At 41.1% G+C, this 26,653-nt stretch overlaps 1 protein-coding gene across 1 annotated transcript in view; it reads left to right on the forward strand.

Moving 5' to 3' along the window:
- The window catches only part of LOC124622651 (unconventional myosin-IXa-like), a 329,610-nt gene that overhangs the window by 263,613 nt on the left and 39,344 nt on the right, over positions 1-26,653 (forward strand). The window contains exons 27-29 of the mRNA XM_047148429.1: positions 13,307-13,533; positions 14,341-14,621; positions 25,628-25,883. Coding sequence (XP_047004385.1) covers positions 13,307-13,533; positions 14,341-14,621; positions 25,628-25,883 — 764 coding nt within the window. The remainder of the gene's footprint in view (positions 1-13,306; positions 13,534-14,340; positions 14,622-25,627; positions 25,884-26,653) is intronic.

Raw genomic sequence — 26,653 nt, forward strand, 5'->3', positions numbered from 1 at the left:
ACAACTTCATGTGGTTGTTCGTACCCCACATTCCCACATTATGACGACTCACCTGTCCATTTATATGGAAAGTTGCTTTGTCACTAAACACTCCATCTTGGCGAGAACAAAATTACAGAATTCCACATGTTGTTGTTTGTCACTTTCACAAAGAGCTTGCAGTAGCTGAATTTAGTATGGTTTCATGTGTAAACGTCGATACAAGACATGGCAGATGGACATGGAGGGCATGTTGAGCTGTCGAGCTGCATGGCAAACAGGTTTCTGTGGACTCCTTGTGAAACTATGGCGGATGCATTCAACATGTGTGTTGGACACTTGGGGACAGCGTGGCAATTTGCCTTAACAAAAACAACCAGTTTCTTGGAATTGTTCGTGCCATCGTCTAATGCTCTGTGCTGTGCTAGGATCCACACCATATGTACTACAAAAGTCACGGTGAACAGTTATTACTGACCCACACTGCACAAAACATAGACCACGAAACACTTTCTATTGCTCTGACACCATTTGTACTAGTAATGAAGTGGGTGCGCACTGCTGCCACTTACAAGGGGAGGCCACGACGTTTGTTACTGCAAACTTCGTACACTCATAGTACTCCATTAGGACGTCAAAATGTGTAAGCAATAGTGCATAATTCTCAGGCGTTACTGAGAAAATCGCAAGATAATTTTGGTCATCAAATATAAACCTGTGTGGCCTTTTTTACCATGAAGTGGCTGTAGCCGAGTCGTTAGTGTTTAAGCCCCATAATCGCTGGATCGAGTCCCGTTTTCCTCCCCAACACAGTCATATTCTTTACTATTTATATTACAATTGATATAATGGGAAAAATACGTGTGTTCGGATGAACTTTTATTAAATTTACAATGTTATTTGGCAGTATACACATTTTTATCATCACAAATAATATAATATTCATAACTATCGACTAATAGACGCATAAAGTGATACTGAAAATGTATGCTTGTCCGAGATTTGAGGAGTCCCTTATACATGGAAGGAGCCAAAACTACTTGTTACCTGCAAGTTTTGACCTGCATAGACGGCTTTCGAAAGATGTACAGTTTATCGTCGTTTTCAACACTGAATAAATGCTATGTTTCCGCATACACAAGGTCTTTTGAGGTTTTCCATGGAAAAACAACATTTTTAAAAACCTCTTTTTCAGCCGATAATTTGAAAGCAAACCATGCATTATGCAGTATTTCCTTAAATATTGGCGCTGATAATTGATCATGCTGTATCGAGTGTATTTTAATAGTGCCTTCACGAGAAGCAATTTCTTGTTCTCTTTCAATTAAATAAGAACAATTTTGAAGATGCTTAGTGAAATTTTTGAGTTTCTTGCAGAAATAAACAGTGCATGATGGGAAACTGGCATGCATTTCAGAGGTACGATTTTAACCCTACATGTTCCAAGTCCTTTATCAACGGTGAAAATTTTGTCGTACAAACCATGATTCTTTTGATCCCCCCAATAATCTATTATTAATAAGAATTTTTCTTTCTTCATGTAGGGAAGCATGACGCTAGATAAAAATGAGTAATATAATTGCGTGGTAAGTTTCCCGGATTTCGAACTCGTTACAACGACATTCGGAAGATATTTCGTTAATTTGTCAATGGTGTTCTGAACCTTTGGTCCAAACTTCCCCATGGCTTCTCGCAAACAAAGAAACACGAGCGGCAATAATTCGCCATGCAAATTTATCGCTTATTATGCCTTGTACGAGTGTGTCACCTTATTCATATCGTGCCTTCTGACAAACACGGTCTTAGAATTTCTTTCGGCAAGAGTTCTGTTGTTTGGCAACCCGTCTGGTCTGTATTGATAACATTAAAAAAAATCGGCGTGACTGTCCTCGTCTGCAATTGAAACTTTCTCGCGGCTTCCAGCGTTTCTTCCACAGACGCAAATTCCCTCGAACTCAAACGCCGCATGATCTTCCTGTGCCGAATTCTGTGCCGTAGTTTGAATTTTATTATCCGTGCTTTGAAGATGAGGTCCTCCGATTGGAATTGGCGTGCAGCAGCCGAAGCCCACTGCTGTAGGTTTCTGGTTGCCACCTGAAAAGTAAAATCAGTAGTTTCATTTTATTAATATAATTATTTCTTCGAATGAGGTTGTTGAAGATATAGAAAATTGGATGTAGAGTAATCAAAATATCCACGGGTGTGCTGCCGGTCTATAGTGTCCAACGGGCACAATATTTCGGCGCTCGTACATGTCGCCATCATCAGGTGAACTGACGGACTGAGCTCCTGTGAACGTGCTGGCACGAAGATCCGTACGCTATGGTTGCTCAGAGGCCCTCTGAGCAGCCATAGCGTACGGATCTCCATGCCGGCACGTTCACAGGAGCTCAGTCCGTCAGTTCACCTGATGATGGCGACATGTATGATCGCCGAAATATTGTGCCCGTTGGACACTATAGACCGGCAGCACACCCGTGGATATTTTGATTATCAAATACGCCGGAAGAAACTCAAGAATCACAGATGTAGAGTGACAAAAATGAACACTTACTTGCTGATAATTTTGGCGAGACTCCACGAAACAGTCATAAGTCCATGAATCGATTAGCAAATATTTATCGGTCGTTGATCCTCCAGATTTTATGTTTTCTTCCCATCTCTTCAATTCGTCTTTTCTTGTCAAACTTCTAGACCCTTTTATCTGGAGGGTTTGGAGACTCCATATAGGGTGTTCTTTCGCCAGTTTAACAACTTTTATTTTGGTCTCCAATGGAACATAATCAGCTTTTGACGGCTTTTCCGCTAGCTCATAATCTTCAGAAATCATTGCTGATGCTTCTGTATCGACGATGTCCGCTTCTTGAGAAGACTATCACAATATATGAATGCATCTTTCAACCGATGTTTTGCAACTGCACTATGGATTGAATGTTCATGAAATTCCTTGTCCGCAGTTCTCGACACTTTCATTTTTGTAGTCATGATGTAAGGTTTTATACTTCATGAACAATTTGCACATACGTTATTTCATCCTGCTACATAAGCAAGGTCTCACTACTATGCAAGTTAACTGTCAAATGATACCCATTTTATCCCGGTTCCAGCCTGGCCATCCCCTCATTCTTTGAAAGCCGTCTGTGCCAGTCAAAACTTGCAGGTAACAAGTAGTTTTGGGCTCCTTCCAGGTATAAGGGATTTCTCAGATCACAGACAAGCAAACATTTTCAGTATCACTTTATGCCTTTGGTCATTTACTAGTCAATAGTTACGAATATTATATTATTTGTGATGATAAAAATTTGTAGACTGCCAAATAACATTGTAAATTTAACAAAAGTTCATCTGATTACACATATTTTTCCCATTATATCAATTGTAATATAAATGGTAAAGAATATGAGAAAAAAAAAAAGAAACCTGGCGAACGGAACTCGATCCAGCGATTATGGGGTCTGAACGCTAACCACTTGACTGCCGCTACTTCATGGTAAAAATGGCCGGCACAGGTATATATTTGACGACTGAAATTATCTTGTGATTTTCTCAATAACACTTGAGAAGTACGCACTACTGCTTAAACACATTTTTTTGTCCTAATGGAGTACTACAAGTGTACGAAGTTTGCAGTAAATCCACATTCCAAACGTTGTGGCCTCCCCTTCTTAGTGGGAACCATGTAAAACTCGAGAGTTTGCTCTTTCCAACAGTACATTGTTCATGCGTGCATCTCAAATAACTTAATAGTTACGATTTTTTAAACATTGGATTTTTTAAAAAAATTTTGTACACTGTATTTTCGTAGCTATTGAAAATTCGCTATTGCAGATTTTCAGAAGTATCTGTATGGGCCGAGGAGAAAGTATTTTATGCTTTTTAGTTCAATTTTAATATGTGGTGTGTTAAAAATTCATTTTTATGTAAATAATTTTTTCTTTAACTTTTTTTTCAAGAACATGTCAGCAATTTTACTCACTATCTTGGCATTCTTAAATAAAAATAGTGTAGCCTGTGCATAACATCAAACTGAAGAATGATCAAATATCTTCACAAATAACTGATGCAGGAACTAATAAAATTGTATACCTCAAGTAAAACGGGAAGCATTTCAGAAGTTGATTCAAAACTACTCATCATAAGATTTCTCTATGTACAAAATTTTGTTAAATGAGTACAATTATATTAATTGTCAAATTTCATTGTTAAAATCACGATTGGTCTGTGCATCTTTTTTGCAAGCTCTGGCCATTACTAAAGCAATGCTGTAAAGCTGTGAACCTCTACAATTTTTTTCCCAGCACACTTCTCATTGAATATGTAGAGTGCTTCTACAGCTTTCTTCAGCAAACTTCTCATTAAACACAAAGAGAGAAAGTTGCCTTAGTGTTTAGACCTTTCCTGCTTAAGTGCTATCAGTATTATAGTATTATTGAGCATCCTGAATTCATCATTTGTGCAGCTGTGGAGTCTTCATATCTATCAACCTGAAACCAACATTTAATTATTTGGAAAGTGCTGGTTTGTTTGTTTGTTTGTTTGTGTGTGTGTGTGTGTGTGTGTGTGTGTGTGTGTGTGTGTGTGTGTGTGAGAGAGAGAGAAAGAGAGAGAGAGAGAGAGAGCTAGCTAGCTTTGAATGTTACGAGTAACAGTTGTGTAGACAGTTGAAGCATTTGAGTGTGATCACCAGTGACTGTTTCCAATGTATCGTGAAACTTCATTTTCCCATTTCTGTAATTAACATTTTCCCATTGTTTGCAACAATGTTTTATCGGTTCAGTCCTATCATCTGTGTTCACGCTTTTGCATCATTATAAGTACAAATGTCTCACCATTTATGATTAAAGGAGATGTAATGATGCTAGCAAGGCATTATCTTTCAAGTAGTGTTTCTGTACCATACTTTTAACGGTTTGGTGACAATAGAAACGGTGCAGAACTGGATTGTACACTTTCCTTTTCTTTCATTACAATTGACTAACTTGAAACACAGTCGATCCTCTTCTCTGTATACGTGGCTGCGTCAATCTCCACAACTTCTTCTTCAAAGAAATAATGCTAATTCGAGGGATTAAAAAAAGACTCTCTCTCTCTCTCTCTCTCTCTCTCTCTCTCTCTCTCTCTCTCTCTCTCTCTTTCTCTCTGCGCCTCTGCTCTTGAAATAACTAGGCACTCTCATAATACTTTCAGTCAGTTCTGGTGTATTTCCATTTCCACAAGTCTCACATAAGTATACAAATACTTGCAATTCAATTATGTCTTTAACCGTCAGATACAATTAAGTATATTTAAAATGTGGTGAGTTTAATAACCACCAAAAATTCAAAGACAGTTCTTGCTTCTAGCAAGTCTAACACCTGAATTAAAAGTCTCCAGTCAAATCATATTTCATTTCCAGATTGAGATTTTCACTCTGCAGTGGAGTGTGCGCTGATATTAAACTTCCTGGCAGGTTAAAACTGTGTGCTGGACTGAGACTCGACCTCGGGACCTTTGCCTTTCGTGGGCAAGTGCTCTACCAACTGAGCTACTCAAGCACGACTCACGCCCCGTCCTCACAGCTTTACCTCTGTTTCCAGAACTTCGCTGCAGAGTGAAAATCTCATTCTGGAAACATCCTCCAGGCTGTGGGTAAGCCGTGTCTTCGCAATATCCTTTCTTCCAGGAGTTCTAGTTCTGCAAGATTCACAGGAGAGCTTCTGCAAAGTTTGGAAAGTAGGAGACGAGGTACTGGCAGAAGTAAAGCTGTGAGGACGGGGCGTGAGTCGTGCTTGGGTAGCTCAGATGGTAGAGCACTTGTCCGCGAAAGGCAAAGGTCCCGAGTTCGAATCTTGGTCCGGCACACTGTTTTAATCTGACAGGAAGTTTCATATTTCATTTGTTCATAACAATTACAATCATTACACTGTCAAAGAATAACGTATGGTTGCTCCTTGTATGTCACATACAGCTTCTATGGCGCGAGCGACAAACACTTGCCTGCACTGATCGACCGCCACAATTGCAGTATTCTCCCAATACACTTCCTTCCTGGACACACATAAATTGGTGGCACGGTAGACACAGCTCCACTCTCCCACACTTATACCTAAAATATCGAGTGTTCGAGAGGGTTGAAGACCCCGAAATTCTCGAGGCACTACATGCTCACTTCTCCACTATCTCTGAACTGCAGCAATATTCTCAAACTTCCAGTATCACTTAATTACTTGCTTCAGGACTTCAAAGCTCAGATGTATGCCAGTCATGTTGAAGTAGCTTCCTTGTCACTAACTGGGTTGGGTAGTGAGATCCACAATTCTGCTACCACGTGTTCAAGAAATATAACATTACTTTCAGCCAGAAATTGAACCTTGTAGAACAGCAAATAAATTTTCTGTGACAATTCAAAGTATATGTACTTTTTTTTACAGTTGCTTCATCAGGAAAGAGGGAAGGAGAGGGATAGACGAAAGGATGTGGGTTTTAAGGGAGAGGGTAAGGAGTCATTCCAATCCCGGGAGCGGAAAGACTTGACTTAGTAGGAAAAAAGGACAGGTATACACTCGCGCGCGTGCACACACACACACACACACACACACACACACACACACACACACACACACACACACATCCATCCACACATATACAGACACAAGCAGACATATTTAAAGGCAAAGAGTTTGGGCAGAGATGTCAGTCGAGGCGGAAGTGCAGAGGCAAAGATGTTGTTGAATGACAGGTGAGGTATGAGTGGCGGCAAGTTGAAATTAGCGAAGGTTGAGGCCCGGTGGATAACGGGAAGAGAGAATATATTGAAGGGCAAGTTCCCATCTCCGGAATTCGGATAGGTTGGTGTTAGTGGGAAGTATCAAGATAACCCGAACGGTGTAACACTGTGCCAAGATGTGCTGGCCGTGCACCAAGGCATGTTTAGCCACAGGGTGATCCTCATTACCAACAAACACTGTCTGCCTGTGTCCATTCATGCGAATGGACAGTTTGTTGCTGGTCATTCCCACATAGAAAGCGTCACAGTGTAGGCCGGTCAGTTGGTAAATCATGTGGGTGCTTTCACACGTGGCTCTGCCTTTGATCGTGTACTCCTTCCGGGTTACAGGACTGGAGTAGGTGGTGGTGGGAGGATGCTTGGGACAGGTTTTAGACCGGGGGCAGTTACAAGGGTAGGAGCCAGAGGGTAGGGAAGATGGTTTGGGGATTTCATAGGGATGAACCAAGAGGTTACGAAGGTTAGGTGAATGGCGGAAAGACACTCTTGGTGGAGTGGGCAGGATTTCATGAAGGATGGATCTCATTTCGGGGCAGGATTTGAGGAAGTCGTATCCCTGCTGGAGAGCCACATTCAGAGTCTGATCCAGTCCCAGGAAGTATCCTGTCACAAGTGGGACACTTTTGGGGTTCTTCTGTGAGAGGTTCTGGGTTTGAGGGGATGAGGAAGTGGCTCTGGTTATTTGCTTCTGTACCAGGTCGGGAGGGTAGTTGCGGGATGCGAAGGCTGTTTTCAGGTTGTTGGTGTAATGGTTCAGGGATTCAGGACTGGAGCAGATTCGTTTGCCACGAAGACCTAGGCTGTAGGGAAGGGACCGTTTGATGTGGAATGGGTGGCAGCTGTCATAATGGAGGTACTGTTGCTTGTTGGTGGGTTTGATGTGGACGGACGTGAGAAGTTGGCCATTGAACAGATGGAGGTCAATGTCAAGGAAAGTGGCATGGGATTTGGAGTAGGACCAGGTGAATCTTATGGAACCAAAGGAGTTGAGGTTGGAGAGGAAATTATGGAGTTCTTCTTCACTGCGAGTCCAGATCATGAAGATGTCATCAATAAATCTGTACCAAACTTTGGGTTGGCAGGCCTTGGTAACCAATAAGGCTTCCTCTAAGCGACCCGTAAATAGGTTGGCATACGAGGGGGCCATCCTGGTACCCATGGCTCTTCCCTTTAATCGTTGGTATGTCTGGCCTTCAACAGTGAAGAAGTTGTGAGTCAGGATGAAGCTGGCTAAGGTGATGAGGAAAGAGTTTTTATGTAGGGTGACAGGTGATCGGAGTGAAAGGAAGTGCTCCATTGCAGCGAGGCCCTGGACGTGCGGGATATTTGTGTATAGGGAAGTGGCATCAATGGTTACAAGGATGGTTTCTGGGGGTAACAGACTGGGTAAGGATTCTAGGCGTTCGAGAAAGTGGTTGGTGTCTTTGATGAAGGATGGGAGACTGCATGTACTGGGTTGAAGGTGTTGACCTACGTAGGCAGAGATACGTTCTGTGGGGGCTTGGTAACCAGCTACAATGGGGCGGCCGGGATGTTTGGGTTTGTGAATTTTAGGAAGTAGGTAGAAGGTAGGAGTGCGAGGTGTCGGTGGGGTCAGGAGGTTGATGGAGTCAGTTGAAAGGTTTTGTAGGGGGCCTAAGGTTCTGAGGATTCCTTGAAGCTCCGCCTGGACATCAGGAATGGGATTACCTTGGCGAACTTTGTATGTAGTGTTGTCTGAAAGCTGATGCAGTCCCTCAGCCACATACTCCCGACAATCAAGTACCACGGTCGTGGAACCCTTGTCAGCCAGAAGAATGATGATGGATCGGTCAGCCTTCAGATCATGGATAGCCTGGGCTTCGGCTGTGGTGATGTTGGGAGTAGGATTAAGGTTTTTTAAGAAGGATTGAGAGGCAAGGCTGGAAGTGAGAAATTCCTGGAAGGTTTGGAGAGGGTGATTTTGAGGAAGAGGAGGTGGGTCCCGCTGTGATGGAGCACGGAACTGTTCCAGGCAGGGTTCAATTTGGATAGTGTCTTGGGGAGTTGGATTATTAGGAGTGGGATCAGGATTATTTTTCTTCGTGGCAAAGTGATATTTCCAGCAGAGACTACGAGTGTAGGACAGTAAATCTTTGACAAGGGCAGTTTGGTTGAATCTAGGAGTGGGGCTTAAGGTGAGGCCTTTGGATAGGACAGAGGTTTTGGATGGGGAGAGAGGTTTGGAGGAAGGGTTAACTACTGAATTGGGGTGTTGTGGTTCCAGATTGTGTTGACTAGAATTTTAAGGTGTGGGGGGGAGTGGAGCTGGAAGCGGGAGATTGAGTAGATAGGAGAGACTGGGTCCGTGTGCAATGAGAGGAGGTTGAGGTTTGTTGGAAAGGTTGTGGAGGGTGAGTGAGTTGCCTTTCCGGAGGTGGGAAACCAGGAGATTGGATAGTTTTTTGAGGTGGACGGCGGCATGCTGTTCTAATTTGCGGTTGGCCTGTAGGAGGATGCTCTGAACAGCCGGTGTGGATGTGGGAGAGGAAAGATTGGGGACTTTGATTGGGGTAGGAGTTGACTTGTGTGTTCATTGGCTGAGTCGATGTATAGGTTTTCGTTTGCCACGAAGGCCTAGGCTGAAGGGAAGGGACCGTTTGATATGGAATGGGTGGCATTAAATATGTCTGCTTGTATCTGTATATGTGTGGATGGATATGTGTGTGTGTGTGCGAGTGTATACCTGTCCTTTTTTCCCCCTAAGGTAAGTCTTTCTGCTCCCGGGATTGGAATGACTCCTTACCCTCTCTCTTAAAACCCACATCCTGTCGTCTATCCCTCTCCTTCCCTCTTTCCTGACGAAGCAACCGTTGGTTGCGAAAGCTTGAAATTTTGTGTGTGTTTGTGTGTATTTTTATTGTGTCTATCTACCAGCGCTTTCCTGTTTGGTAAGTCATGGAATCTTTGTTTTTAATATATTTTTCGCATGTGGAATGTTTCTTTGTGTGTATATATAAAAACAAAGATGATTTGACTTACCAAATGAAAGTGCTGGCAGGTCGACAGACACACAAACAACCACAAACATACACACAAAATTCAACCTTTCGCAACAAACTGTTGCCTCATCAGGAAAGAGGGAAGGAGAGGGAAAGACGAAAGGATGTTGGTTTTAAGGGAGAGGGTAAGGAGTCATTCCAATCCCGGGAGCGGAAAGACTTACCTTAGGGGGGAAAAAAGGACGGGTATACACTCGCACACACACACATATCCATCCACACATATATACCTTAGGGGGAAAAAAGGACGGGTATACACTCGCACACACACACATATCCATCCACACAGTTTGTTGCGAAAGCTTGAATTTTGTGTGTCTTTCGACATGGCAGCGCTTTTGTTTATATATATATATATATATACAAAGAAACATTCCACATGCGAAAAATATATTAAAAACAAAGATTCCGTGACTTACCAAACGGGAAAGCGCTGGTAGAGAGACACAATAAAAATACACACAAACACACACAAAATTTCAAGCTTTCCCAACCAACGGTTGCTTCATCAGGAAAGAGGGAAGGAGAGGGATAGACGACAGGATGTTGGTCTTAAGAGAGAGGTTAAGGAGTCATTCCAATCCCGGGAGCGGAAAGACTTACCTTAGGGGGGAAAAAAGGACGGGTATACACTCGCGCGCGCACACACACATACATACACACACATACACACACACACACACACACACACACACACACACATCCATCCACACATATACAGACACAAGCAGACATATTTGTGTCTTTAAATATGTCTGCTTGTGTCTGTATATGTGTGTGTGTGTGTGTGTGTGTGTGGGCGCGCGCGAGTGTATACCTGTCCTTTATTCCCCCTAAGGTAAGTCTTTCCGCTCCCGGGATTGGAATGACTCCTTACCCTCTCCCTTAAAACCCACATCCTTTCGTCTTTCCCTCTCCTTCCCTCTTTCCTGAGGAAGCAACCATTGGTTACGAAAGCTAGAATTTTGTGTGTATGTATGTGTATTTGTGTTTCTATCGACCTACCAGGGCTTTCGTATGGTAAGTCACATCATCTTTGTTTTTGGATATTTAACTTCATGATGATGTTCATAGAACTTTTCGTTGTTCGGCCTGCATTCTTATGTAATCAGTCAACTTCACCTGTGCTAACAACTGTCCGTGATGTAGCAAGTTATACGATCTTAAGTCAGATACTCTTCTTGTCTACTGTTTAATGTTTATATATGTCCAGGCCGTGTAGACATTCGAAATTTTTGGTGTTAGACATCAAAACTTGATACTATTTGTGAACTATAAATACAGAAAAAGAAAAATCAGCAGAAGAAATTGAAACATCCTGTAATTCTGGATTTGGTGGTCGAAAAGTATGAACTACATACATTTTCAAGAAAATATATGTATGTGCTCAAAATGTAATTCAACAGTGTTTTCATCTCTCTCTCTCTCTCTCTCTCTCTCTCCCTCTCCCTCTCCCTCTTAAAGAGGGGTATCCTATGTGCAGGTTGGGTGAGATGTTTATACAGGGTGTTACAAAAAGGTATGGCCAAACTTTCAGGAAACATTCCTCACACACAAATAAAGAAAAGATGTTATGTGGACATGTGTCCGGAAACGCTTAATTTCCATGTTAGAGCTCATTTTAGTTTCATCAGTATGTACTGTACTTCCTCGATTCACCGCCAGTTGGCCCAATTGAAGGAAGGTAATGTTGACTTCGGTGCTTGTGTTGACATGTGACTCATTGCTCTACAGTACTAGCATCAAGCACATCAGTACGTAGCATCAACAGGTCAGTGTTCATCATGAACGTGGTTTTGCAGTCAGTGCAATGTTTACAAATGCGGAGTTGGAAGATGCCCATTTCCTGTATGGATTAGCACGGGGCAATAGCCGTGGCGCGGTACGTTTGTATCGAGACAGATTTCCAGAACGAAGGTGTCCCGACAGGAAGACGTTCGAAGCAATTGATCGGCGTCTTAGGGAGCACAGAACATTCCAGCCTATGACTCGCGACTGGGGAAGACCTAGAACTACGAGGACACCTGCAATGGATGAGGCAATTCTTCGTGCAGTTGACGATAACCCTAATGTCACTGTACAGAGTGTGCTACAGGAGAACCAGTTGTTTCCGTACCATGTACAGCGTGTGCAGGCACTATCAGCAGCTGATTGGCCTCCACGGGTACACTTCTGCGAATGGTTCATCCAACAATGTGTCAATCCTCATTTCAGTGCAAATGTTCTCTTTACGGATGAGGCTTCATTCCAACGTGATCAATTTGTAAATTTTCACAATCAACATGTGTGGGCTGATGAGAATCCGCACGCAATTGTGCAATCACGTCATCAACACAGATTTTCTGTGAACGTTTGGGCAGGCATTGTTGGTGATGTCTTGATTGGGCCCCATGTTCTTCCACCTATGCTCAATGGAGGACGTTATCATGATTTCATACGGGATACTCTACCTGTGCTGCTAGAACATGTGCCTTTACAAGTACAACACAACATGTGGTTCATGCACGATGGAGCTCCTGCACATTTCAGTGGAAGTGTTCGTACGCTTCTCAACAACAGATTCGGTGACCGATGGATTGGTAGTGGCGGACCAATTCCATGACCTCCACGTTCTCCTGACCTCAACCCTCTTGACTTTCATTTATGGGGGCATTTGAAAGCTCTTGTCTACGCAACCCTGGTACCAAATGTAGAGACTCTTAGTGCTCATATTGTGGACAGCTATGATACAATACGCCATTCTCCAGGGCTGCATCAGCGCATCACGGATTCCATGCAATGGAGGGTGGATGCATGTATCCTCGCTAACGGAGGACATTTTGAACATTTCCTGTTACAAAGTGTTTCTCGCTGACGGAGGACATTTTGAACATTTCCTGTTACAAAGTGTTTGAAGTCACACTGGTACGTTCTGTTGCTGTGTGTTTCCATTCCATGATTAAATTGATTTGAAGAGAAGTAATAAAATGAGCTCTAACATGGAAAGTAAGCATTTCTGGACACATGTCCACATAACATATTTTCTTTCTTTGTGTGTGAGGAATGTTTCCTGAAAGTTTGGCCGTACCTTTTTGTAACACCCTGTAGATATAAATTTAATAGAATTGAAACGTGGTTTTGCAGCAGTGGGCTGTGTCACTGACAAATCTTGTTCCTTACATTGTCTGCAACACAGTAATTGGTGCAGCATGAGATTGTGAATAATTTAATGCAAGAGGAAAGCATAATTTTTACCTTCAACGCACCAGGAGTAGTTCAGGAAAGGGTGCCTAGAAATACGTTAATCCCAGTAACATTATGTAAATTTGGAAACAGTCCGAAGAAGAAATGATTTTTACAGGGAGAACTGTAAGATGCAGTCACTGTTGCACCCCAGTGAAAGTTTTAAATATCATGACAGAATTTTTTATTCATTGCTATCAATTCTTTTTCTACATTTTTTTAATATTCAGAACATTTACTGTCAAAATTCACCCATACTGTTATGGGATGAAATACGTGTGTTTACTTTTTTTTAATTGGTTGTGTGCTTGCTTTCCAGACTGCAAGTTAACATGCCACAAGAAGTGCTATACACGAGTTATTGTGGCTTGTGGTAAAGAAGGCCATGGTGAAAGTGGGTATACTAGTGAGGGCCGTCGTGTATTTGGTGTTCCTCTTCACCTCTTAGCAACTGGTGATGGGAAGGTACCTGCTGTTGTTGACCGCTTAATCACCACCATTGAAATGCATGGCTTATATACAGAGGGAATATATCGGAAATCTGGAGTGAGTATAAGGCAGCACTAGAAAAAAAAAAGTGTAATTGAATGATAACTTGATATGATGCTTCATATATCTGTTGCAACGTAATGATGCTTCTCAATCAATCTAAGATGTGTGTCACCTTTTTCAAAGATCAGATATTTGAATTGATACTATTGGTCCTTTGCGATTCCTGGAAAGTATTTGGAGAATGTTCAGCTGTTGCCAAGTGTCTTCTAGTTTTTAACTTATGACAATGATTGTTTATTGGACAATGTATCAGTTGACACTTCAAGTACACTTAGGATATTTAATTGAAACAGTGATCATCTGTGTACAGCTGAACATGTATTTCTGTTTGTTTCCTATTCTTCTTGTGTGAGGTGGTTAACTTTAGATTTTTGTTCTGGAAGAATGTATTTTATGTTCAGTTCTGCAAGATTCGATAGGGACTCTTGCTGTGTAGTATGCAAGTAAATTACCTTCATTTGAGAAACTTACATGCAGCTATCGTCTTCATGTTCTGTAATCTCACCTATTATAAATATTGTGGCAACTGAAATAAAATACTTTCTGCCATCAAATATTGCATAATGTTACAAAAATGCCCAAGCAAGGTAGTTGAGGATTCTGATGGGTTTCTAAACGAGACTTGAGTTTTTGCTTATCACACTGAAATCTTTGGTAGAAGTAAATACAGTACCACATTTTAGGCTGACGTGATCAGAAGACCACATCATCTGTAATCTTTTTATTTTAAATACTTGGTATTTAAACTGCTGTGTAAACTTACGTCAGAGGTCTTTATTTCTGGTGTTAATTTTGTTACAGGTGAGTTCTAAAGTGAAGGAATTAAAGGCAAGAATTGAAGATGAACATCTAGATGATATCAACTTCGGAAGTTATCATGTTCATGTATTGGCAGCCGTATTGAAGAGCTTCTTGCGTGAAATGCCTGAACCTTTGTTAACATTTGATAGTTATGAAGACTTTTTACGTGCTGGCAGTCTTACAGATCCTCATGATCGTGTGTTGACCCTCTTCGCAATAATTAAGAAGTTACCAAAGCCAAATTTCGACCTTGTTGAGAGGCTTGTATTCCATCTTGCAAGGTATGTTTTTGTATTTATTTTCTAATTTTGGCTTTTAGAATCAGTTACATTTACACTTTCCTGGCTTACGAATATAAATCTGTATAGTACTAGGATTCATAAATTTTTTGTCTGACAAGGAGATCCCCTGCAGAAACCTTTGCATGCAGATAGGTTTTATCAACATGCATCCAGCAAGCCTGTCATAACTTACCACAAACATGTAAATCTTTTACTAACAACATCAGTGAATGTTTGATTTAGTGTCACATGATGTTCAAGACTTGTGAAAAGCACCCAGTATTAAAATAGAAAAGATGATTATTTCCATGATAGCACAGGTCCATTGTAAATTTAAGATGACAGGCAAACTGTATTTTCCTGAGGTAAGTGATTTCCAGAAGAGTAATAAAGTATAACCCCTGTGAAATTTCAGTGAAGTGCTGCTAATAAAATTTTCAGTTTTTTTGAAACAAGGACAGTATGTTAAAAGTAGTGTTCCTGGGAGCTGTGTGCATTTTCCAGTTGTCTTCTGATGTGGGACAGAGTTGCATAACTTCAGAAAAATTGATACTACATTGCTGTTTGAACCACAAAGAAAATACATTATCTCACCAGACACTGCCTTCTGAACTATGATGAAAATAAGGGGATAAGGTAGCAAGGCAAGAAACTCAACTCTGAATGTTTGGGCCAATGGCACACAAAATGGAACTTAAATAACACAAAATAAATATATTGAACAACCTACCCGCCAGGTTAGCCAAGACCACTAATGCATTGCTTCCTGGACTCGGGTAGGCACGCCGGCCCTGGATCGAATCCGCCCAGAGGATTACTGACGTTGGCCGGTGTGTTGGCCAGCCTGAATGTGGTTTTTCGGAAGTTTTCCACATCCCGTTAGGTGCATGCTGGGCTGTTCCCCATGTTATGCCTCAGTTACACAACTCACAGACACATGAACATGTTTGCACTATTCCATGGATTACACTAGACACAGGCAGCTGGGGTACACTAAGTCTGTCCTGGGGGGTACGGGGTGACAGCAGGCAGGGCATCCGGCCACCCCTTAAAACTAACCTTCCCAAATCTGTTCATAACTGTGCCGACCCTGCAAAACTACGGGACAAGGCACCAGAAAAAGAAAGAAAGAAATATATTGAACAACACAGTCAACTGTTGATTTCAGCATAAGTCATAAGAGGTAATGTGTCAGAATTAATATCATCTTTGTCATTATCTTTGTGCATGTAGAAATATTCACCTTTTAGGAAGAAAAGGGGCGATGACAATCACGAAAGCAACTGGTACAGTGCATAGTGATTGTCAGTTTAAATTATGAAAGACAACTCCTCTGAGTGTGAAAGAGTCAGTGGATAAATACACGAAACATATGGTTTGTTGGTTAATATCAACCAGTTTTCAAACACAAAGCGTACTTTTGTTTGTGATTTAACAGTCCTAACTTTTTAAATAGATTATGTAGGCTTTAGTTACAATACCTTCCAGGTGTACTGTGGGGCTGCTTCTCTCTAATGGTGACAACCTGTGTATGAGATGGTACTCCATTATGTAATGCTCATGGGTCACTAGGTGTATGAAGGTTGCCATTCAAAAATAGGAGACAGCTAACTAGTACTGTATCAGTATGGTGTATGGTGAACACAATGCTAATGTTTAGTATGTATGAGATAGTACTACACATGTATTATGTTCATCAGAAGGTAATTTATTGCCATCTGAGGAGGATCATTGAGCAACATTGCTTTTCAACTCCAGATACACTTGAGTGTCGTCATTGCCCTTGCCCTAATTTATTCTGATTTCAATTCATATTGCTTTTCTGAGAGGGCTTCACCAAGACTCTCTTACTTTTTCTGATTGCATTATCTTATCTCCATTTTAAGACATAATTGTTGTTGCTGCTGCTGCTGCTGCTGCATGTGTGGGCTTCTATCCTCCCTTCCTATCCCATCATGTTCCCACCATTTTTATTGCCTTTTCTCTTAATTTTTTTCTTCTTCTTGCATCTAATCCAGCCAACTGTGAACCAAGCAAAACTTAAACGAATACTTTTTATTCTCTCACTCAATTGCTGTTTTTGTACCTGGTGAAGATTCTTCCATGTTTCTGAGGAACATTTAAAGGTGTTTTTTCCCGAAATTTTCTATCTTTTGAATGTCTTCTTGAGTTGTGTTAAATATTTATTAATTTTCTGGGATCTGTTGTTTGCTTGTTTGGTCAGTCCATTGGTTTGAATGATTTTTAAGTTTTGGACTTCGTTAATTTTTCCAAAATATATTTTTAGTGATTTGGGGTCATCCTATTTCAACGATTTGGGGGAACCTACAATATTTGTCGTATGTTCTGTTTTGGATATTGAGATTTGTAGGCCTTCCTTCTCTGATATTCTTGTAAGGAGGTTTAAGTGATTAATGATTGTATTCTTTGGCAAGGACTGCAAGGTCATCCACAAAGGCCAGGCAGTTGATATTGATTCCTTTGTGTCTCATTCCTAGTTTATATGTTGATTCACTCCAGCCTTTTGAAGCCCACTTCCTCATCCATCATGATTCTTTTCAAAACACAAGTGAAGAGTACAGTTGCGACTTCATCCCCTTGCTAGACTTAATTTTCTGATTTCAAATGGTTCAGAAATTTTGCCTGGATTTTAATTTTTGATTTAGTATTCATGAGAAATTATTTAATGAAACTGATGAGTTCATTATCCACTCCAAATTCTTCTTGTGTAGAGAATAGGATTTGTGTCTCAGTAGACTCATAAGCTTTTTTTTGTAAAGCTCACAAAGGTGATGCAATAGTTTTGCCTTATCTGAGGAGCAACCAAAATGGCAGCCAGAAGTGTAATCACTTTTTTCAACCCCTTGTGTTCTCTTCTTCTGCAGTTGGCAGTGAGAAGCTTTAATCCTCAGCTTGCGATTGTGGGTACACAATGTTGTCACAGTGTGATATCTACTTTGGCCACCATCTGACCATAATGAAACAATTATTACCAAACAGGAGCCTGATGCTGATATGCTTTCTGTGGAAACACTGCATTTAACTTACACAGCTGCCACCAACAAAACTGTGGCTGTTAGTTTGGTAGAGTGTAGTTGGATTGCAAACATTGGTGGAGGATGTCGAACTTAAAATGCTATTTTCTTTTACCCTTTTGATAACTGTTGACTGAGGACTAGGATGAGAAAGTGACAGAGAGTGAGAGTTGACTCCTGACTCTCCAGCCAGCACTTTCAGTTCTCCCAACCACAGTAGAGATTCTGCCTTTAGCGTTTTGTAGATCTGCAATTTGCCAGTTTTTTCTGTTTCAGCACTTAGTAATTATTTGTTCACTCTTGTGTAAGATAATGTTAGTATTTAGTAATTGTTAAATCATGATTTAATGAAGGAAGCCTCATCATTGTTGTCAGTGGTAATCTACTTTTATTCCTTTGGTTTTATTATGTATTGTGTTTTTTATGTAATTTGTTTTTTATGTAATTGTATAATGTCAATTGTAGGTGTATTTCTTTATTTTCTTCAAATGAATATTTTTTAATGAAGATGACGATTATATGATCGTTCCCTCATCCCAGTCTGAAGCAAGAAGCCGTAAATATGTGCATATATGAGCATGTTCATTTAGAAGAAAACAAATAGAAAATGGTCTTGATAAGGACCAATTGAAACTAAATATGAAATGATACATATTATTGAACTACACTGCCATTGTTCAGGATGTACTGGTCCTAAACTACTTAACAGTATCATGTCATCTTACATGAAAATGCAATGTTTGTTATAATGAAAGTTGTGGTGGAAAAATATATATATATATACTGACGAACAGCGTACGCGGGCACCTAGAGCTACTAGTGCCCGCGTACGGAATAACACTCGGCTGGCACTGTGAAATTTTCTAAGTCCCTTATCTCTCGCCGCGCCACTGCGCGGCTATAAAAGCGAGCGTTGCCCGCGGAGCGGATCATTCGCGCTGCTGCTGCTGCTGCACAGGCAACTGCATTGAACGCTGCCAAGATGCCATACAGAAGATATCGTCGCCGTGCAAGGCAGACTATATATATATATATATTTGCACGGCGACGATATCTTCTGTATGGCATCTTGGCAGCGTTCAATGCAGTTGCCTGTGCAGCAGCAGCAGCGCGAATGATCCGCTCCGCGGGCAACGCTCGCTTTTATAGCCGCGCAGTGGCGCGGCGAGAGATAAGGGACTTAGAAAATTTCACAGTGCCAGCCGAGTGTTATCCCGTACGCGGGCACTAGTAGCTCTAGGTGCCCGCGTACGCTGTTCGTCAGTCTTCGGCGGCTGGCGCGTGCCATGCAAGACAGACAATATATATAAAACAATTGAAGACGTCGAAATGACAACATCTGCTGCTGACAAGAAGAAAAATACCATAAAATCTGTCGCTGCACACTTGCTACTAGATGGACCTGCAGTCTTTTGTGGATGTAGACTTAACTTCAGTATTGATCTGAACTATACATTCTCGCATGGTAATGGTTGGCTAAAAACCGGACAATGGTACATCTAGAATCTGTCGACATAGAGTATGCAACAGCATGTTACGTCAGCTCTGTGAGTGCTTTACCTTTGACCCCGCCGATAAGGCGGCTCAAGTCCATCTTGGCAGCGCGCCAGCCGCCGAAGACTGATGAACAACGTACGCGGGCACCTAGAGCTACTAGTGCCCGCGTACGGGATAACACTCGGCTGGCACTGTGAAATTTTCTAAGTCCCTTATCTCTCGCCGCGCCACTGCGCGGCTATAAAAGCGAGCGTTGCCCGCGGAGCGGATCATTCGCGCTGCTGCTGCTGCACAGGCAACTGCATTGAACACTGCCAAGATGCCATATAGAAGATATCGTCGCCGTGCAAGACAGACAATATATAAAACAATTGAAGACGTCGAAATGACAACATCTGCTGCTGACAAGAAGAAAAATACCATAAAATCTGTCGCTGCACACTCGCTACTAGATGGACCTGCAGTCTTTTGTGGATGTAGACTTAACTTCAGTATTGATCTGAACGATACATTCTCGCATGGTAATGGTAAATTATATGTATATATAATAGATGGAAACATTCCACGTGGGAAAAATTATATATAAAAACAAAGATGAGGTGACTTACCGAACGAAAGCGCTGGCAGGTCGATAGACACACAAACATACACACAAAATTCAAGCTTTCGCAACAAACTGTTGCCTCACCAGGAAAGAGGGAAGGAGAGGGGAAGACGAAAGGAAGTGGGTTTTAAGGGAGAGGGTAAGGAGTCATTCCAATCCCGGGAGCAGAAAGACTTACCTTAGGGGGAAAAAAGGACAGGTATACACTCGCACACACGCACATATCCATCCACACATACAGACACAAGCAGACATATTTCAAATATGTGTGTATACACACACACACACACACACACACACACACACACACACACACAAAACTTATATGACTACATTGACCTAGCTGAATACACTATGTTGGAGCTTCAGTTGTCTGGCTTGACTGGGGTGGGTGTTAAGTGGAGTGAGAGAGGGGTACAAAGAAGGTGGGGAGTGGGGGAGAGAGAGAGAGCGTTGAGGAAGATTAACAGGCAGGTGGGAGGGAGGCTGATGGGGGAAGGAGAGGCAGCAAGTGTATGGGATAGGAATACTACACGGCACCAGGACTTTGCCATGAGGTGCATGATTATGTTAATGTGGAGGAGTGGATTGGAAGTAGTAGACAGAGCAGAGGAACGGGTGATTGCTGGAGTGTGCCTTCAGGATGAGTGAAGTTAGGATCCTGGGGCAGTGTGGGAGTGTTGGAAGGCAGGAGGCTAGTGAAGATTGAAATCAGGAGAATTACAGGAACAAAGGATGTGTAAATAGAATGTGTTGTGGTCAGCAGTTTGTTCTTCTGGATGGTCAACTCTGCTCTTGGCCACAGTTCGTTAATACCCATTTGTTCGGGCCTACATCTGGTTGGTGCTCTTGCTGACATAAAGTTGTGCAGAAATTGCAGCAGAGCTGGGTGAGTGAATTGGGCTGGTTTTGCAGCTGTATCTTCAACAGGAATATGGCACATGTGGCAAGGAGTTGGAACTGACTGCGATGTAGGGTTGACCAAAATATTGTACAGATTAGATGGACAGTGGAATAACACTGTATAGGAGGGATGGGATTAGTATGACGATCCTCATTTCTAGGTGTGATTATAAAATAGTCAAAACCCTGGCGAAGGATATGGTTTAGTTATTTGAATTCAGTAGATACTGGGTGTTGGGGGGGGGGGGGGGGGGGTTATTGTTTGCAGCTGGTTCTTGGGGATAGAGAGGATACGGTGCAGGAAATCCATCTAATGGCACATGTTCTGGTTGTACAAAGGAAGAAATAATGAAGATGGTGACATGCAGTTCCACCTTGTACTTGGCATTAGAAGAGAAAGTAGAATTATTAGAAGCCTCTGCATAAAGACCATTTCGACTGTTTTGCTGGGGAGAGTAGTTGGCAAGCTAATACCATTACATGCAGCTATAAAGCATACTAAAGATTGTAAATAAAAAAATCAGTCTTGGTGAACTGAAATAATTAATTACTTAGTGATTACAACTTGTGACATAATTACAGACAGTTTATGATTATAGCCAAGTAGTCCACATAGAATATTGTAAATATTAATGTGTGCAATACCACAGTGTCCTATTTTGATGAGATATTGAATGCTGTTAAAAGAAGTATGAAAAGAGTAGTTGCTATTCCACATAAAGCGCAAGTGCTGAGTAACAGATAGGCTCAACAAATAGACTGTCACACAATAAGCCTTCGGCCAACAAGGCCTTAGTCAAAAATAGACAGTACACACACACACACACACACACACACACACACACACACACACACACCACAACCACCAGCACAGTCAAATACAACTCACACACATGACCACAGTCACTGGCAGCTGAAGCCATACTTCTGGCTTGAGTGTGTGAGTGCATTTGTGTGTGTGTGTGTGTGTGTGTGTGTGTGTGTGTGGTGTTGTCGTCGTCTATTTTTGACGAAGATCTTGTTGGCCAGAAGCATATTGTGTGCCAGTTTTTTTTTGTTTTGCACATCTGTGACTCACCATCTCCGCTATATGGTGAGTAGCAGCTATCCTTGTCATAATATTCTTACATTCCACCCTGGATTTTGCATTGTTGAAAAAAAAAGTATGTCTTCATGAAGAACTGTAGTTGCTCCCGTAGTTCAGTAGATAAAAAAGTTTTGAGTATTAATCATATAGCAAACTACGCACCTCTTTGTGTGCTATCATTCACAAAAAACTTTGTTTTGAAATCTTGTATCATTTATCAAATATGATGGGTGTTATGACCACACGATCCATGTTGCTCTGGCCAGAACACTGAGTACACTGCTTGCATCCCTCCCATAGATATAAAAAGCAGTATTTCAATAACTGTGATAGATATCGTGCTGGTGTCAGCTTGAAACACAGGTTTGATGTGTTAGCAACATTTTGTACTTAGCAGTGTCTGACTTAAATCAACCATATGCAAAATCTACACAATGTGTTTTTACCTCTTCAAAATTATTAGAACTTTATGTAATGCTTAATTCAGTTTGATGCAATAACTGTAATGAATATGAAATGAAAGTATGTCCTCTGTCAAGCGAAGATATCAGGCTGTAAGATATGAAAGAATCAATTTTTTTCACTGAAAAGTGTTCTTAAAATTGTATAAGTATTTCACTGAAGCTGGCATGTCCACTCAAGTGTATCACTGAGAATTTGTTTAATGTGGCTGTGCTGCACATGTAGTTCATTGTAATTGTATGGCACTGCTTCTTGGTGGATTGCTTGGCATTCTGTCCTTTTCCTGTGACACAGTATTCAGTATGCTCTTGTATACAAAACAAACTGTACATGAAATTATTGAGGACCTCTCATGAAATTGACCCAAAATATGTGGAGTGAAAAAGTTATTACTGTGGTTCCCAATGACTGCTGATGTGCTAGTGACATCACACACAGATTCATCCTTTCCATGAGTTATTTACGAAAGAACACGAAGTGACACATCCCTTTCATCATGGGAACCTAATCCTACTAAAAATTACAGGAGTGAAATAATTCCAAGGTGTGAAACAGTATTGACAAAACTGTGTGTTTGTCTATGCTGTAATTCATTTTTAGAGGAGCTTTAAAGTGAAAAAACTTAAGTTGTCACAGTAATTGTATTTATTTTGTATTTGGAGGGAGGGGGGGGCGGGGGGGGGGGGACCAGGGCAGCGGACAATGTCATCATTTCCAGTGCCACAGAAATATTCAGCAAAGGTGGCCGGAATGTCGTCTCCCAGTGCATATGGCGCTATTAGGCAATAACAGTCGTGCTCACTATGGAATGCAACGAGCATGCCTGTAGCAGTAAAAGTGTTAATTCAGAATCAGTGAGCTGGATAAAAAAAAACACCAACAAGAATTTATTGATAAGACACTGCTTCTTCAGTAGAAGCCAAATGCAAGGGACAACAAAAAGTAATTTAAATTTGTGGTTATTTTGCAACCCCAAGGAGTAAAAGCTGTAATAATGAAAATTTTAAAATTAGATAATAAATTTGCATTGTTAAAAAAATGCATCACTCAATAACTTACAATATTAAAAGTTTAAAATAAATTTACACAGTTACACTTGTTGCAAATGAAAGCAGAGAAGCAAATAAAATTAGCCAATAGAAAACACAGGAAGTCCAGTATCAGTTAACAGAGGCCACAGCTCTGATGAACTTATACTGAAAATTAATTATTTGACTGCCTTAAGTCGAACAGTCTATTACTCAGATACATACCCTATGGTAAGACAAAGCCAGTTTAATTCACTAATCACTGTCGCATTAATCGACAATCTGATATAAAGCTCCTGCTCAAAACCAGTTCCATAAACATTTCATAGTAGTGGAAATTAACATAGTCAAACTCTTAGAGAGTGATAATATGTATCCACTATACAGTTCTGCTTTCTAATTCCTGTAAATATGACACTATGACACTCTCTGTGCAATACGCGAGCTTGCAGCACAACTCAGCCACAGGATCCCATGCACCCCAGGTTGCCCGCCCCATCTCATTTTTGGATCTTGCTTGAAGCCTGCTCTCTCTCTCTCTCTCTCTCTCTCTCTCTCTCTCTCTCTCCCCCCCCCCTCCCTCCCTCTCCCCCTCCCCCCCCTCCCCCCTCTCCCCCTGACTTGCCCTCCTCGACCTATGAAGGAGTAGTAGTAGTAGTAGTAGAAAAAGAAGAAGAAGTGAAATATATCTGAGGACAAGGTTCTTCTCGTGCATCTGGAGGTTCCTATTCCCCCCCCCCCCCCCCCCCCTCCCTTTTCCTAAGTTTTGTCTGTTATTTTATGCCATTTTGTTTTTCCTTTTCTTGTGTCTTCTTCACCTGGTGTAGACCCTGTTGTGTTGTGGTCGTGGTATGGTGTAGGGATCAGGATTGGTCAGCGCCAGTGCTGGTGCCCCAATGTGCATAGCGCCTTTGGGGCACCCCCTGCTTTCACCCACCCACCTCCCCTTATTTAGTCTTTACTCTTTCTGCCGTCCAAACGTTCCTTTTGTCACTTTATTGGGCCATTTTCCTCTCCAGTTGACAGGACTGTGCTGTTTACATTCTTCCTCACTTAGTTTCTATCACCTCAGATCAGAGTCCAATGACCTTGCTCTTTGGTGTCCACCTCCTCTCTCTCCCACCCCTAATCAACCAACCGACCAACCGTTGAAATTCTCTTAATTGTCCAACATTGTCAGTTTGAGTGGTCTTTTAAACTTAAATATTTTAAGTTTAGATATTTTGCATCACAGTGTGGCTTACAGAGATTTTGCTTCCTCTACTTTGATGTTTCTCTTGATAAAGTGTAAAATTAAATTAACAGTGAGCAACTGCAGAGAAGGTGCTAAATACACTTGCGCAAGCTTAATAAGAAACTGACTTGAAGTAAAAGTCTGCTATGCTTTTGGTGTATATGATTTGTTTTACTTCATAATAACATGTAACTATTTTTCAAAAATGACTGTATATTCTTTTAAAGATCTGATACCTTTGTTGTAATCTGATATATTGATCAGCATGTATAAGCAGACAGACAGCCAGGATTTTATAAAATTGGATTCGAAAATGTTTTTTTACTTTAGTAATTAAATAGGATCGATTACTACTAATTGCACACGCACAACTGACACGCAGATGGCCACTGTCACCTCAGGGCTTAATCTGATACTATTTTTAAATGTATTTTGAATGTGCCTGCCTGCCGCTAAATGGTGCCTCTCAGTGTTGATTAACAAATATCCTGTTTGATTGTTGTTATTCCAGATTTTTGTTACTTTTTTGCACATTAATTTCTAAACTATTATGCTGTGTGGTAACAAGAAAGTGCTTAATTATTATAGGAGACTATTGCTTACTTTGTTATATACTGTTTAAATAATGATGATGATGCTACCAGTAATGTGTGTGTGTGTGTGTGTGTGTGTGTGTGTGTGTGTGTGTGTGTGTAATAATCCCTGGAGGAATAAATAATTAAATAAATTTTTGTCATTTTTAAACTAAAAATGACAGATTTTGGATGTTCAGTAAACTTTTCGCCTTATCGGACTTCATCCTCTGGAATAGCTGATCTTTAGATATCTTCACAATGGTAGTGTGAGCAAACTTTCAGTATTTTAATTTTGTCAAGTTAATATATAATATACACAGTGAACTAACAGCTAACGTACTAGTTGTGTTTTCTAATTATCCATTCCACACATATTTCTCTCTCTCTCTCTCTCTCTCTCTCTCTCTCTTTCTCCTCTTTCTCTTTGAGTCCGTGAATTCATTGCATTGTAGCTTATTTTACTGCAAGCACTGCTGTAATGCACTGAATGTATTCTCCACTTATTCACTTATTGCAACCTGTGCTCAATGATACGATACACACATATTTGCTATTCTTATTTTCCTGACACCATTTTGTAGAGTGGCATCACATGAAGACGCAAATCGGATGAATGCAAGTTCACTGGCAATTGTTTTTGCACCCTGCATCCTCCGCACAAATAAAACAGTTCCGGCACAAGATTCACTGCACGACATTGGACGACAGACTCAGTGTGTGGAGACAATCATAGCAGATCAGTTACGTAAAGTCAAGTCAACGTTGGCTGATATCGATACATTGGACAGCGCCTGCCACACAGCCACGCACCGACTTTCGTCCCTTCGTAGCTCCAAGGTACATGTTAGTCCTTTTATGCATCTGGTTTTTTTAAGTAGAATATATTTTTCTTTTTCTGACTCATTTAGGGCACATTTGGCAGTTTCTTAATAAATTTCTTGTGTTGTTGACACTGTTCAGTATTGGATGACTGAAATGTTAGATAATTATTGTGAATTCCTACCTCTCCACATTCTCTCTTCTTCTCTCAAAGTATACTTCAGAATGGTGCCTGGTACACCATCTGAAGTCACTGAATGACTTGAGTCAAATGCTTCCTTTGAGAAAGTAAGAATGAAAACTTCATAGATGCACAAAAACACATGCAAATTTTCAGATGATGCGAACGTTGAAAATAGATGTTTCCCTCAACATCTGGTAAAGGAAGGGAAGCCTTGCAGGGGTTGGACAAAGGTTTCAAAGTAAGTATTACAGGAGCTCAGGAAAGAGAAAATCTGCCCTAACATAACTCTTTGACATAACTTTAGCCATACTCTTTGGCTTATTCACGTTTTGTAAAGCGTGTAAACATGTTCCCTGTGGCTAAGTGCAATATAATTAACATAAGTGGAAAACACTCAGTATGTTTTCCAGCATACTGTGTACACCAACCACCAACCAACGGACACTAATAACTGTAAGTAAAGCAACAAAATCTAACGTATAATGTGAATAATTCTCACCACACTCAGTGCATACATGTTTCCTTTATATATCTTGCCACATCTATATGACTCCCACACTGCTGCAGACAAACAATAAAGATGTACCATCTGATGATGAACCAC

Source organism: Schistocerca americana, chromosome 7 (assembly GCF_021461395.2).
Source record: "Schistocerca americana isolate TAMUIC-IGC-003095 chromosome 7, iqSchAmer2.1, whole genome shotgun sequence".
Taxonomy (NCBI): domain Eukaryota; kingdom Metazoa; phylum Arthropoda; class Insecta; order Orthoptera; family Acrididae; genus Schistocerca; species Schistocerca americana.